Genomic DNA, 13,272 nt, shown 5'->3' on the forward strand with positions numbered 1-13,272 from the left:
TTTGTTCAACTTCCAACTGAAGAGGGATCAAAATAAAGTATAATAGAATTTATTTTTTTATGCGATCAGAGGAAGTGCAGTTTTTAAGGCATAGTAAGCTATTTTGCGTGAAAATGATTTTTTAACGAAAGAGAATGTTAGCATAATAAATAAATGTTGGCATAAAAACTCCGTTTCTTTTTTTTTCATTTCAAAAAATTAAAATTTCTGTACCTTTATATGTTAAATAGGTAAAATTTTGTCACTATATATGAAATAAAAAAATCGACAAATATATCTAGTTACTATTTAAATTTAAAATTTAACCTACAAATGAAGTAAATTCTGAATCTTACATTACAATTAATTATTGTCCTTTTTACTATATGAAGGCGTGTTTGCTATATAATTTTAATAGCGTTCAAGTAAAAAGAAGCATGATTTTTTTTTATTGGTCAGACACAGTGTAAAAAATATATATTTTCACTAAACAAAATACGAAAACAGATTAAAACAATAATATATCTAGTAAACGTCAAAACTCGAAGCATCATAAATACTCGTATTTAGCAGGGAATTTAAAAATTTAAAAAAAAGCATAACATAAGAATATTCACACGAAAATTTTTCATATAATTTCTTCCAAACTTTATGTTACTACAGTACTCGTAATATTTTAAACCTTAAAAAATTTCTATTTCTACTTTATATTCAAAGAAAAACAAAATGTTTATCCTTTATTTAAAACAAATCTAATTACATTTTTAATTCAAAGTACAAATTTGACTGCTGACGTAATTAAAGCCTAGTGATATTTTGTTTCAGGAATTGCGCAGCTTGATATCCGACGTTGTCAATAAAGAGTAAAAGTCACCATAAGGGATATAACTGTCATGTGGACGTGTCTGTTTCAATCTGTTGATACATTTAGTCAAAAATATTTTATATAGATGGGAGATACGTATCGCGTTTTTAAAATCATAAAAGTGTGAACACGTAAAGAAACTGAGAATGCAATGCCAGCACGTAGACGACACGTTGGCTCCGAGGTAGACCATGATTTTGTGATCACAACCTCAAATAGTCCCTGGCGGGGCAGTACTATAAGGCAGCAGTATAACCATGAAAGTGAAGGGTACAATTTAACGGAAAACGGGAAAAAGCAAGCGGACATCGCACCAGCGACAATGACGTCGCGCGATAGGACAAATGAATTCGTCAATGCGATCCGGACGATGCAAAGCAGAACCGTAGCACGAGCAGCGGTTTTGCAAAATCCTCGTCGAGCACGCCAGTTACAGAGCTACTCTAATTTCATGATGATAGCCAAGAATATTGGAAAAAACATAGCAGGCACATATACTAAGCTAGAAAAGCTTGCTCTATGTAAGATTGCAATGAACACCTATCTTCTCCTTTTGAATGTAACATATTTATAATGTGATATATATATAAAATAAAATTATGAAAGAAATCTGTCAAAATGAATTGTGTAGTGCAACTAACTTACTCTATATTTTGTTGCTTCAGAAACAGTGTTTAATCTTCTTGAAGTGTACTGATCTGTTAATGGATTAAAATAGCTGTTATTTCTATCTAAATTCTTTCATTTCCATTTTCATTACTTGTGATAAAATGTTTGCTTTTAATAAAAGCAGATACATGTACAAAGTATATAATATATTGTGGTATAATAAAAATTACAAGCATATGAATGAAAGAATGTTACATATTTATTGAATTGTTTTAGTGGCAAAAAGGAAGTCTATATTTAATGACAGACAAGTGGAAATTGAAGAATTGACAAATATCATAAAAACAGATTTAAAAAGTTTGAATCATCAAATAGGAAAATTACAAGAGCTTAGCAAAAAGCAAAGAGAAGGATATGGTGCATCTCAAAGTCATCATATGGCTTCGCATTCATCTTCAATTGTTATGGCCTTACAATCAAAACTGGCAAATATGTCAAATCACTTTAAAAGTGTATTAGAAGTTAGATCAGAGGTATGTAAAACAAAGAAGAACATGAAAAGAATATTGAACATAAGAAAAATAAACAATATTCATTTTAAAATACATAGAATATGAGAGAGGAACAAAGTAGAAGACAGCAGTTTACTCAAGGTTCTGTTTCTACTATGTTACCTCCAAGTGTTGCTGGAAAACAAGGTTCATTGTTGTTTCAAGAACAAGATTCTTCTTCTGTAACTATAGATCTGGAACCAGCAATGGGACAGTTATCAATACAGCAAGCAATTCATGATGACACTGTGAGCTATATGACAATTTAAAAAAAGAATGAAATAGTGTGACTGAGTATACTTTAATAACAATGAATATTCCTCTTCATTTATTAGGATGCATATGTTCAGTCCAGAGCAGAAACAATGCAAAATATAGAATCTACTATAGTTGAACTTGGAGGAATTTTTCAACAATTAGCGCACATGGTTAAGGAACAAGAGGAAATGGTGGAAAGGTAAAAATAATTTAATTTTGCTTTATATAATTTCTAATTGGAAATTCTGTAGCCATTTTCAATGAATTATAATTAAGCAAATATTAAAAAACTTCTTTTGGTTTCAAAGGCTCATAAGACTTATTATAAATATGTAAATGGAATTTCAGGATAGATAGCAATATAGAAGATACAGAATTGAATGTGGAGGCAGCACATGCAGAAATCTTAAAATATTTCCAATCTGTGACTAATAACAGGTGGTTAATGATAAAAATATTTGCAGTCCTTATATTTTTCTTTATATTTTTTGTAGTGTTTTTGGCATGAAATAATTATATTATTATTATTATGCATATTTGTTTACGCAACTTTGTAGTTGACCATCCATATCCATTATTTGTGATATAAGATGATCGAAGAGCAAGACGAATTTTTATAAAATTACGACTCATTAGCTATAGTATAATAATATATTTCATTGCATTCCTCGACCTCTTTGTTGAATTGTGAATACTGTAAGTATTGATTATTGAAAATATACATCAATGTAGACAGTGAGCTACATTGTTGTTTGTAAAATGTATAAAGAAAGCTGTGGGTAATAAATGTATAATTTTCAAGGATTGGTAATTTCTGATCAAATAAACGTACGTCAGTAACAAGTGGGCTTCATGGTGAATTATATAAAACGCAACAGAATAATAAATTACAATTTATTTCAATTCTTTAAAACCTTATATAACAATTGTATTTAATCTAAATTCATATTACAATTTATTTCCCGTTTGAATGATTTACGAAGACATGTAAGTTTTAGACTTGAACAGAGAATTATATGTATAACTATATAAAGAAACATTTTTACAATCTATTCTATGCTTAAGGGAGTATTCTCGTTCGGAGGGATAAAAAAAATCGATTATTTTTTAATTGTATTTTCTTAAAGTACAACACCTTGAAAATGTATTCCCAAAATTTGATGATTAAATTCATTGAAATGACAACGTTATAAAAGAACGATACACCGGAAAACGAAAGGTACTTTGAGTAATTATACAGACAAACTGCCATTGAACCAAAATGTATTGGAAATTAACTGCAGAAAATTTATTGGAAAGATGCTTAGATGCCTATACACGAGATAATAATGAGAACATAAATTCGCTAATTTGGACCTTTGCTCCAAAACATTCACATTGTGGAAAAGAGACAGTAGAGATTGCAACTTTTTTGGCAGTTTCCATATTTAACGAAGGGTTTTCTGCAATATTACGTATTATGTCCGAAATGGAAATCTTCGTTGGCCAACAAACAAACATATTTGCTGAATTACGTGATAAAGAACCGATGCTTCAAAAACAGCAAGACTAGAACAGATGCCAAAGATCGGTATCACATGAGATCTTCCTGGAAGAGGAAGATCCCCTTTACTCAGCAGGGATGGCTGATTAAAGGTATGTGCTATATATATGTTATATATGTTGAAAGAGAACACAAAACTTTGAACGCGTTTTTCTCAAAACCATGTTTCTATAATTGACTGCCCTGATACCTCAATAATGAATTGATTAATTCATCCTCAAATTTTACACACATAAAATAGACGTCTCTTTATCTTGCGAACTAGAATTATGTCAATATCGACAATATTTTTTGTTTTAATCGCTTGAAGAAATTACAAATTTTGTTAAAAAATTTTGTTTTTGCTTCATTTTAGTTCACAAGATAACCACTTTTATATAGATTAAGATCATCTTTGATTTTTTTTCTTGGATGAATACAACATAAATCGTGACAGCCATTAAAAGTGATATACTGCGGAAAACATACAATAATTTAAATAATAATAAAGGTAATTGTATAAAAATTGCATTTTGTTATTTTAAAATTGACGGCTCCGAATGGGAATACATCCTTAAATACATCCCTATGTAATAATCAAATGTATATGTACAATTATTTTTTCTTCTTTTTGGCATAACAGTGATGACATTTGACAAATACTATATCAAAATGCATGATTTATTATTTTGTCAGATAATAAATGCTGGTCATATATTAGCATTTAATATATCTTACATCACTGTTACTTGTTTATTAAATTTTTTCTTATAATTGAGTGCCCCATGACTATATATTCTTTATAACAAAATAAAAGACTCAAACTTTGCTGTTATGATGTGACTTATTCAATGACTCTCCCGAAGAATGCAAGGAACCTGAGGACAATAACAAACAGTGAATACCACATTGAACTTACTTTAAATTATTTCTAATTACGAATATGAAGAATTATGAATTTAGAAAACAGTATTGTTAATTAAAAATAAATCTTCGCAAATTTTGAGTATTATTATATAAAAATATCGAAATCACATCACAAATATCGTGAGTACGTCATTAACAAAATAATAGAATATTAATAAAAAATGTATACCAGATTTAACATATATGCAGTAAAAATTTTAAAAATCAGTGATTTAATTTCGACAGTTTATGCGCATTTTCTGCGCAGCACCAAACGAAAACAAAAATCAATTTCGGAACGTTTAACCTGATACATTGCACTCATTTGCAATTATTTCCCTCCATAGTACTCCAAAATTGTCTCACTTTAGAGAATCGCTTGCGTCCTTGCATGCACAACAAAAAAGAGAGAGGAGGAAATAATAATAATAAACAAAAACGAAGAAAATCTTCGATCGTTTGGAAATGAAATCGACCAATTGTAAATGGATGTGCTAGTTTTTTGTCTTGTAGTGGCTTGTCATCTTGTACACAAACCTTTGTGATTTCGTACTCGTTCTCGTTGTGTTGGATGGAAACCAGGATTGCGTGGAGGCGGCAGTGATTCTTCCCCCCATGAATGCGGCGTTCCAAGGGGTGGTGGTAATATCGAGCCAGGGGGAGGAGGAGGTGGATGAATATCGCTACCAAATGGAGGAGGAGGTGGTGATCTATGATTAAAAGGTGGAAGTAAACGTGGTGACATTGGGGGCGGGGAACCTGCGTTGTCGTACCTGTTGGAAGTAGGAGGATGTAAAGGCATAGGTGGAGGCGAGGATAATCGTCCACCTAATGGTGGTGGCCGTTGACTAACTTCATATGGTGGCACTCCGGACGTGTTTGGCAATGGAGGTGGTAGATACGGAGGAAACAATGAGTGTAAATAGGAAGGTGGCGGTGGTGGAGGAACACTCGAAGAACCAGAAAACATTATAGGGGAATTAGATGATTCTGCTCCTATGAATAATGGAGCCGATGTTGTCGTCTCTCCGTTTGCTTCCAGTCCTGTTTGAAAATCAGGTTGAAAGAATACAATTGTCCATATTAGAGTATCCTGTAGAACCGTATCAGCTTTAAAGATGCACCGATGGTAAATGGTCCTAAGTATTTTTTATAATTTTTTAACTTGATCTAAGTAGTCGCATATATTCAATAATTAATGTAGCATATTTCTACGCCTATGATTTCTACTGGTATTACGGTAAATATATAATCATTTACAAAATTAGTCTAAAGCAACAATAATTTATGAAATATACTTTTCATGGCTAAAAATAGTTTTATATTTTGCTTATTAAAAAATGAAATAGCAATTACTACTCAAAGTGATCACAACTTTCAAATTAAATATAAATTTAAATTTAATAGACATAGAATTAAGAAAGGCTTCTTTTTATAACACTTACGATGTAATTTTGCTTCGGAGTCTACTTCGTTAATACTTTTCTCTATTAACGTAAGGCGGTTGCGTAATTGTCCTGCTTCAACCTTTGATTCCTCTAAACGACGTTCAACTTGGCGGGCTATCACCTTAAGATAAGATTTAATCGAAATATTAAAACAGAATCTAGAAGATAGTAAAAACACTGTAATCTACTCAAAGAATTCATACCCATTGTTCGTGTGCCTTTGTTTCAAGAAGAGAAAATTGATTTTTGTATTCTCTTTCTTGATCTAATATTTCACGCTTCAACATTTCTATTTGTTGTCTAAAATACAATTAAAAGTATAGGCATTATAATAACCATAGAATAATTTCCCAAAACTATTTTAAATAATAGATTACCACTTACTTATAATTTTGTATTTCGTTTTGCATCGTTTGTATTCGTTCTACAGTGGATACAACTTCACCCTGCTGTTGCAACCAAATAGCTTCTTCCCTATAATAATATACAAAAATAATACACAAAAACAAGATTTTATTTAATTAAACAAAAAAAAATTAATTTCTAATAATTATAATAAACGTAATACTTTTGTCGTTGTGCCTCTTTTTCTTCGAAAAAATTAGTCAACACTTCCAGTCGTGTTTCCGCATCCTTCTTCTCCTTTTCTGCTGCTTTACATTGTTCGCTCAAAGTAGCTATTTCCTCTTTAATAACCTTCACGTGTTCTACAATTTGCAAAATTATATTTCGTATATTTAACTGTATATTAACATGATATTGTTAAAAATACCTTCTAATAAATTGTGAGCTCCTTCAACCTCAGCTAATTTTATTTTTAATTCGTTTCGTTCTTCGAGCAATTCCGTTGCCTCTGCTTTAATGTGAGATACATCGTATAACTTGTCCAAGTCCAAGTTATTCGAATTCAATCGATTAATAACTTCTACAAGATCTTTGGCTTCTACTTCTTTACTTTTCAGCACCTTCTGTAAGTTTGCTGTTTCGGTAGAAATCTGTAAATATATTTCCATAAAACATACTGTCCCCTTTACTTATCATTAATTATATATTTACACTACACTTACTTCCTTGAGTTGCATTTCTAATTGCTGCACCCTATCAGTCAAAGTTTGCTCGATATTATTCTTATTGTTTACTTCTTGTTTCAACATTTCCGTAATTCGAGTAAGTTCAACTTCAAGTTCCTCGTACTTCTTTTTTACAGATCCAAGCTCTATTGATAAGGATTCGTTCTGCAAATCATTCAACATTAAAAATCACATATATTTACGTAATAAAATACATTACATGAGATACATATTCTAATAAGTAATAATATTAAGAAAGAGACAGGAGAGTAAAAAAACAGGTTGTAGTATTACAATATTTTCCACAATATTCGTAATTTCACGAAATATCTATAATTACGAACCTCAAGTTTATCGAATTCAAGCTGCGATAAGTATACAGAACACATACAATTAAAAACATGCTTTTATTTATAAAAACACTGAATACACGCAATTAAAATAATAATAAAAATACATACCTCCTGAGTTTTAAAATTGAGAGCATTCGTTAAAGATTCATTTGCTGCTTGTTGAGCATTCAATCTAGTTTGTAGATCTTCTACTGATTGAGCTAACGGATTAACTTCATTATTCGTCGAAAGAACTTCGCGCAACATTCTTTCTAGTTCTAATCCGGCTTCAGTAGCGCTTTCTAGATCTTTTTCTAGCATGGCAACTTGGTCTTCCAATTCAGTTTTTGCATTCTATAAGAATGTAATAAATCGTTACAGATTAAATTATTTTATCCCTTATATGTTTACATACTTTAATGTTTATATATTACTTAAGTGTCTTAATATATAATACTTTACCTGTGAGGCTTCTAAATCAACCCTTAATGAAAGCACCATTTCATCAGAACCAAATGATTCATCCTCCATACGGATCAACTATAATATATTTTTTAATAGCAAGTACAAATTCAATAGAAGAATATAAATAATATAATGAACATATGATTCATTAATCACATTACCTTTTCTTTCGTTGATTTTAAGTTTTCATTCACCATTGTACATTCTGCTTCTGAAATAAGTAAATCTTTTTCAAGTTTGTTGATTCTAGCTATAAGATGTCTATCCCTCCTCATATTCTATAAAAATATAAAATTAATAATATTATATACGTATATTTGTTTATTTAGGTATGATTTGCTCGTTTAATTTCAAATACGTTCTGATCAATATTAGATATATATATATTAGCAGCATATTATATATGCTAGAAATAGTTCAAGAGTATTTAATACCTCAATGCAATAGTACCCTAGGCAAAATATAAGTGTTGCAGTGGCAGTAACACTTAAATATATTAGTGTCAACCAATAATTTCCTTCTAATTGAATTCTCTGCATTAAAGCGTTTTCACTGTCCTGAGAAGATTGTTCCTGAAATAATTAACTAAATGATAAGTAAAACATGATAAACTTATGATTTGCAAATATGATATTTCTAAAATAGTTCATTCTTACATGATGTGGAATATTGTCTTCTAGAGAACATTCAACATTATCAGCTGTACAAAAATCAGGTGAGGAAACTGCAAAAATGTTACAGCAAATATATGAAATTATTTTCAAGATTCAAAACCCAAAAGTAATATTAATAATATTAATAACACTACATTTTTGTTATAAAAAGACACAAAAATTGTACACTGTACCTTGTACTTGGTGGAAAACATGTTCTGATGTTACTTCTGTTACAGGTACAGAGTCCTCAATATGTAAATTAGATTCAACATTTGATTTTGCTTCAACTACAGATTCAATACCCTCAATGTATGAATTAAGTTGGCCATCTAATGTTGCTTGTGAGGCAGATACAATGTCCATTACATTTGAATCAGACTGAACATTCTTTGTATCAAATTCACTAGTAGCTTCTGTATTCTGGGCAGATGCCACAACATTATCAGAGGGTAATGTCACTTGCACTGTATCTGTTACATTTAATTGTAAAAATAAAGGTGAAACATATTCATCATAATTATGTTTATTTAAATATGCAGCACTTTCGGTTTCTTCTTTGTTTAATTCATCTTTTTCTGCTTCTAATTGTGTGGAACTTTCTGAAAATGGAGTATCTCCTGCACTCTCTACATTTGGTATAGTGCTACTACTTGAACTTACAACACTTTCTGAATATTGAGTATCATTTGTCTCTATTCCTTCAGGAGCTTTTACACTTTTAACATCAAGTTCATTGACACTACCTGTATCTGTTGAGACATTCTCTGAAGATTCAGTACCTGTTATCTCAATTCCTTCAGGAGCTTTCATGCTTGGAACATCAGGTTTGATGACACTATATGTATCTGTTGTGACATTTTCTGAAGATTCAGTACCTTTTGTTTCAACTTTATTAAGAGTTTTTACACTTGGGACATCAGGTTTAATAACACCACCTGTATCTGTTGTGACATTTTCTGAAGATTCAGTACCTTTTGTTTCAACTTTATCAAGAGTTTTTACACTTGGAACATCAGGTTTAATGACACTACTTGTATCTGTTGTGACATTTTCTAAAGATTCAGTACCTTTTGTTTCAACTTTATCAAGAGTTTTTACACTTGGAACATCAGGTTTAATGACACTACTTGTATCTGTTGTGACATTTTCTAAAGATTCAGTACCTTTTGTTTCAACTTTATCAAGAGTTTTTACACTTGGAACATCAGGTTTAATGACACTACTTGTATCTGTTGTGACATTTTCTAAAGATTCAGTACCTTTTGTTTCAACTTTATTAAGAGTTTTTACACTTGGGACATCAGGTTTAATAACACCACCTGTATCTGTTGTGACATTTTCTGAAGATTCAGTACCTGTTATCTCAATTCCTTCAGGAGCTTTCACACTTGGAACATCAGGTTTGATGACACTATATGTATCTGTTGTGACATTTTCTGAAGATTCAGTACCTTTTGTTTCAACTTTATCAAGAGTTTTTACACTTGGAACATCAGGTTTAATGACACTACTTGTATCTGTTGTGACATTTTCTAAAGATTCAGTACCTTTTGTTTCAACTTTATCAAGAGTTTTTACACTTGGAACATCAGGTTTAATGACACTATCTGTATCTGTTGTGATATTTTCTGAAGATTCAGTACCTTTTGTCTCAATTCCTTCAGGAATTTTTACACTTAGAACATCAGGTTTAGTAACACTACTTGTGTCTGTAGTGACATTTTCTGAAGATTCAGTACCTTTTGTCTCAATTTTATCAGGAGTTTTTACACTTGAAACATCAGGTTCAATGACACTACCTGCATAAGTTTTTGTATCAATTTTATCAACATTTTCTATATGCTTTACATCAAGTATAGGTTCTTGTGGTACGTTGCTATCAACAACTCCTTCCAAAGACTGGTCACCTTTTACATCACTAGGTAAGTTATTTTTTACTTTCTCTGCTGTTAGTTTTGTTTCTTCAGAATTTGTTTTCAATGGTAACATGTGTATACCAATTAGTTCTGGTAAATCTAATATTTGTTCTGAGCTTGTCACAAAATCTTTAATATCAGCTTTATTGGAAATAGTTTGTTTTTCATTTTCTACTTTATCATTCAATACTTTTTGCAATACTGTGTCATCTTTTGTAAAAATATTTGATTCAGTTTCACCATTAGTATAACTAACTTTTGAATCATCAACTGCATCTTTAATATTTGGCATTACTGTTTCTTGAATAACTTCTGTTGATTTTATAGAGGATTTCACATCATGATTTACATTTCCATGTAACGTAGTTCCATCTATAACTTCATGAAATGAAGTTACACCAGTTATATTGTGTGACTGTTCTTCTGTGGGTTTTAAATCTGAATTATCAATCTGTGTACTTGAGGCCTTAATATCTTTTGTACTGAACATTGATTTATTATTATCCTTCTTAGACTTAGTCTTTTCATTAGATGAAACATTATTACTACGTGAAGGATTAGTAGGTACTTCATACTCCAACTTCCTGTGTAAAATTTTATATTCCTTCAAAAATGTTTTTGGTGCATATCCATGTTTACCATTTATCTAAAATCAATGAAATCTTTAAAATTACTTACAGACACATATATTAGTTATTAAATAAATTAAATTTATTTTTAAGTACCGTTGCAAAGTAGAAAATAAATAAAATTATTAAAAATAAATTAACAATATTTACCTCTACACCCCACAAGTCTTTTCTTTCACCTGCCTCCTTACTGTAAACTTTGACATCTACATTGTAATCGAACGATAATAATCCCGGCTCAATTGCATTATATTTAATTATCGTTTTGGCTAGTGAAACAGGCTCTACGGAACACACATTATTAAACAATTTAGCTTAAATTTAAAGAAAAAAATTTAAATTAGATACATATTGGAGATAAAGTATGGCTTCAATTACCGGAACAATTAGGATCATAACATAATCGTTTGTTTGACAAAGTTGAGGAACACTGTGATATTGCACTAAATATTATTGAAACAACTATAAATAATATACTAATAAACAAATTTCTTCCCCTCATGTTCCTATCACTGCAGTTCCACATCACTACTAATATATAATGACACAGCCTTGGACGCACATTTTATCCGTGAAGTAGGTTATAATAAGATGGTTCGTCGAAGAGAATATTTAATATTGGCCCAAGTCAAACACTGATAATACGGCACAGTCTGATTGGTAATTTAATCGAATAAAATTCATGAAAATCTATGGATTCCATAAAACCTCAATTTGTATGTACATTTTCAGTTTTTAAATATATACAGTTGTTATTTAAAAAATAATATACCTAACAAACATATGTAAATAATAAGTGGGTACGTATGCGCTAAGAACAGAAATTGCCAACCGAAACAGAATCGTAGAAATTTCCAACACACTAATATTACGCCCCCACAGAAGTAACAATGCACATGCGCAACATAAAAAGACGGAGTAATGTGTATATCATTTAAATTATGATAATACTATCAAAAAATACTTGAACTATTAATGCAGATATAATTTTTGCATAGAATTTCTTTAAGGAAGGAATAAAATTCTACAAAAATATAACAAAGATTGCTAAATTCCTAACTCAGTAACATTTTTTCTTTATCAATAATTTCACCCAATATTATTATAAGGTAGAGAATAAAATTGATTATGTTTACAATTTAAGTGAAATGTTTTTTTTTTTAAAGGAGCACAATCAAACGGTAATTCATAAATGTTTATTACCCGCTATTCATAGTTGCTTGTTTGTATAATAATTGATATAGTAGTATTTGTATTTTTTAATAAATATAAATTACAAAAAAATTGAAATTTTAAATTATAAAAAGGAATTTAGAAGGTATTTGGCGGGGGAGTCTATTATTTAACATACTGTTATACTGGCACACGTGACCTTTCTACACAAAATTGGTTTCTATGGGGACAATCCATATCTGCCAAAAAACCTGATGTGTGCTCTTTCAAAGGTACACGATTCACATATGAGAACTGCCTCAACAAGTGTAAATCGTATATTATAGCTGCGAAAAATTTTTATTGTAGTATTATTGAGAAAAATATTTACAGACTTTCAATTGATAGTAGATGAATAATGAATTTAAATTTATCGAAACACGCCATCTATATTCATGTTGGAACGTGTCATATGTAAGTGCTGCTCTCTACACCACATATGAGAATTAATGAACTTCTAACGTTAACCTACTTTGATCTTAAATTAATCCTAATGCAATCGAAGTCTAGATCGGTTGAATATAAACCTAGACGAAAATCTGTCAGGTCAAGGTTAGGTTAAATTAATATTACTTAGTACATGTAGCATTGTCACGGTCATTATTATTGTCAATATGTTAATTTTAATATACAATCTATTATGTAGTTCACTAGATGTATTGGTAGTATACAACAATAAGTCCAATTTTTTTTTTACCTAATATTTGTAGAGTAGAATTTACAATATCAAGGCCAAGGTGATCTAGTCGTGACAGACAGATTATCGACAAAGGATCAGTGAGTGTATACACGCGTCAAAAGGACAATCGAGTTAGGTGGGAATGCGTTATTTAAGGTCGTTATTTCGTAGTTTC

At 30.4% G+C, this 13,272-nt stretch overlaps 2 protein-coding genes across 2 annotated transcripts; one reads left to right on the top strand and one right to left on the bottom strand.

The window, feature by feature from the left end:
* Positions 1-870: 870 nt before the first annotated feature.
* LOC108579292 (syntaxin-5) lies at positions 871-2,770 on the top strand. Its single transcript, XM_017942802.1, has 5 exons — positions 871-1,365; positions 1,730-1,986; positions 2,064-2,252; positions 2,340-2,461; positions 2,611-2,770. Exons 1-5 carry the CDS (start codon positions 996-998, stop codon positions 2,768-2,770), a joined length of 1,098 nt encoding a protein of 365 aa, XP_017798291.1. The 5' UTR covers positions 871-995.
* A 1,798-nt stretch (positions 2,771-4,568) lies between these two features.
* On the bottom strand, positions 4,569-12,420 carry LOC108578891 (transport and Golgi organization protein 1). Its single transcript, XM_017942305.1, has 17 exons — positions 12,410-12,420; positions 11,585-11,757; positions 11,357-11,490; positions 8,853-11,223; positions 8,662-8,729; positions 8,440-8,577; positions 8,167-8,283; positions 8,003-8,080; positions 7,670-7,894; positions 7,206-7,373; positions 6,911-7,133; positions 6,707-6,845; positions 6,523-6,612; positions 6,342-6,438; positions 6,136-6,259; positions 5,228-5,734; positions 4,569-4,662 (listed from the first exon to the last, which is right to left on the bottom strand). Exons 1-17 carry the CDS (start codon positions 12,418-12,420, stop codon positions 4,604-4,606), a joined length of 4,722 nt encoding a protein of 1,573 aa, XP_017797794.1. The 3' UTR covers positions 4,569-4,603.
* Between the last annotated feature and the right edge of the window lie 852 nt (positions 12,421-13,272).

This window comes from Habropoda laboriosa, unplaced genomic scaffold, assembly GCF_001263275.1.
Source record: "Habropoda laboriosa isolate 0110345459 unplaced genomic scaffold, ASM126327v1 scaffold14, whole genome shotgun sequence".
Classification (NCBI taxonomy): domain Eukaryota; kingdom Metazoa; phylum Arthropoda; class Insecta; order Hymenoptera; family Apidae; genus Habropoda; species Habropoda laboriosa.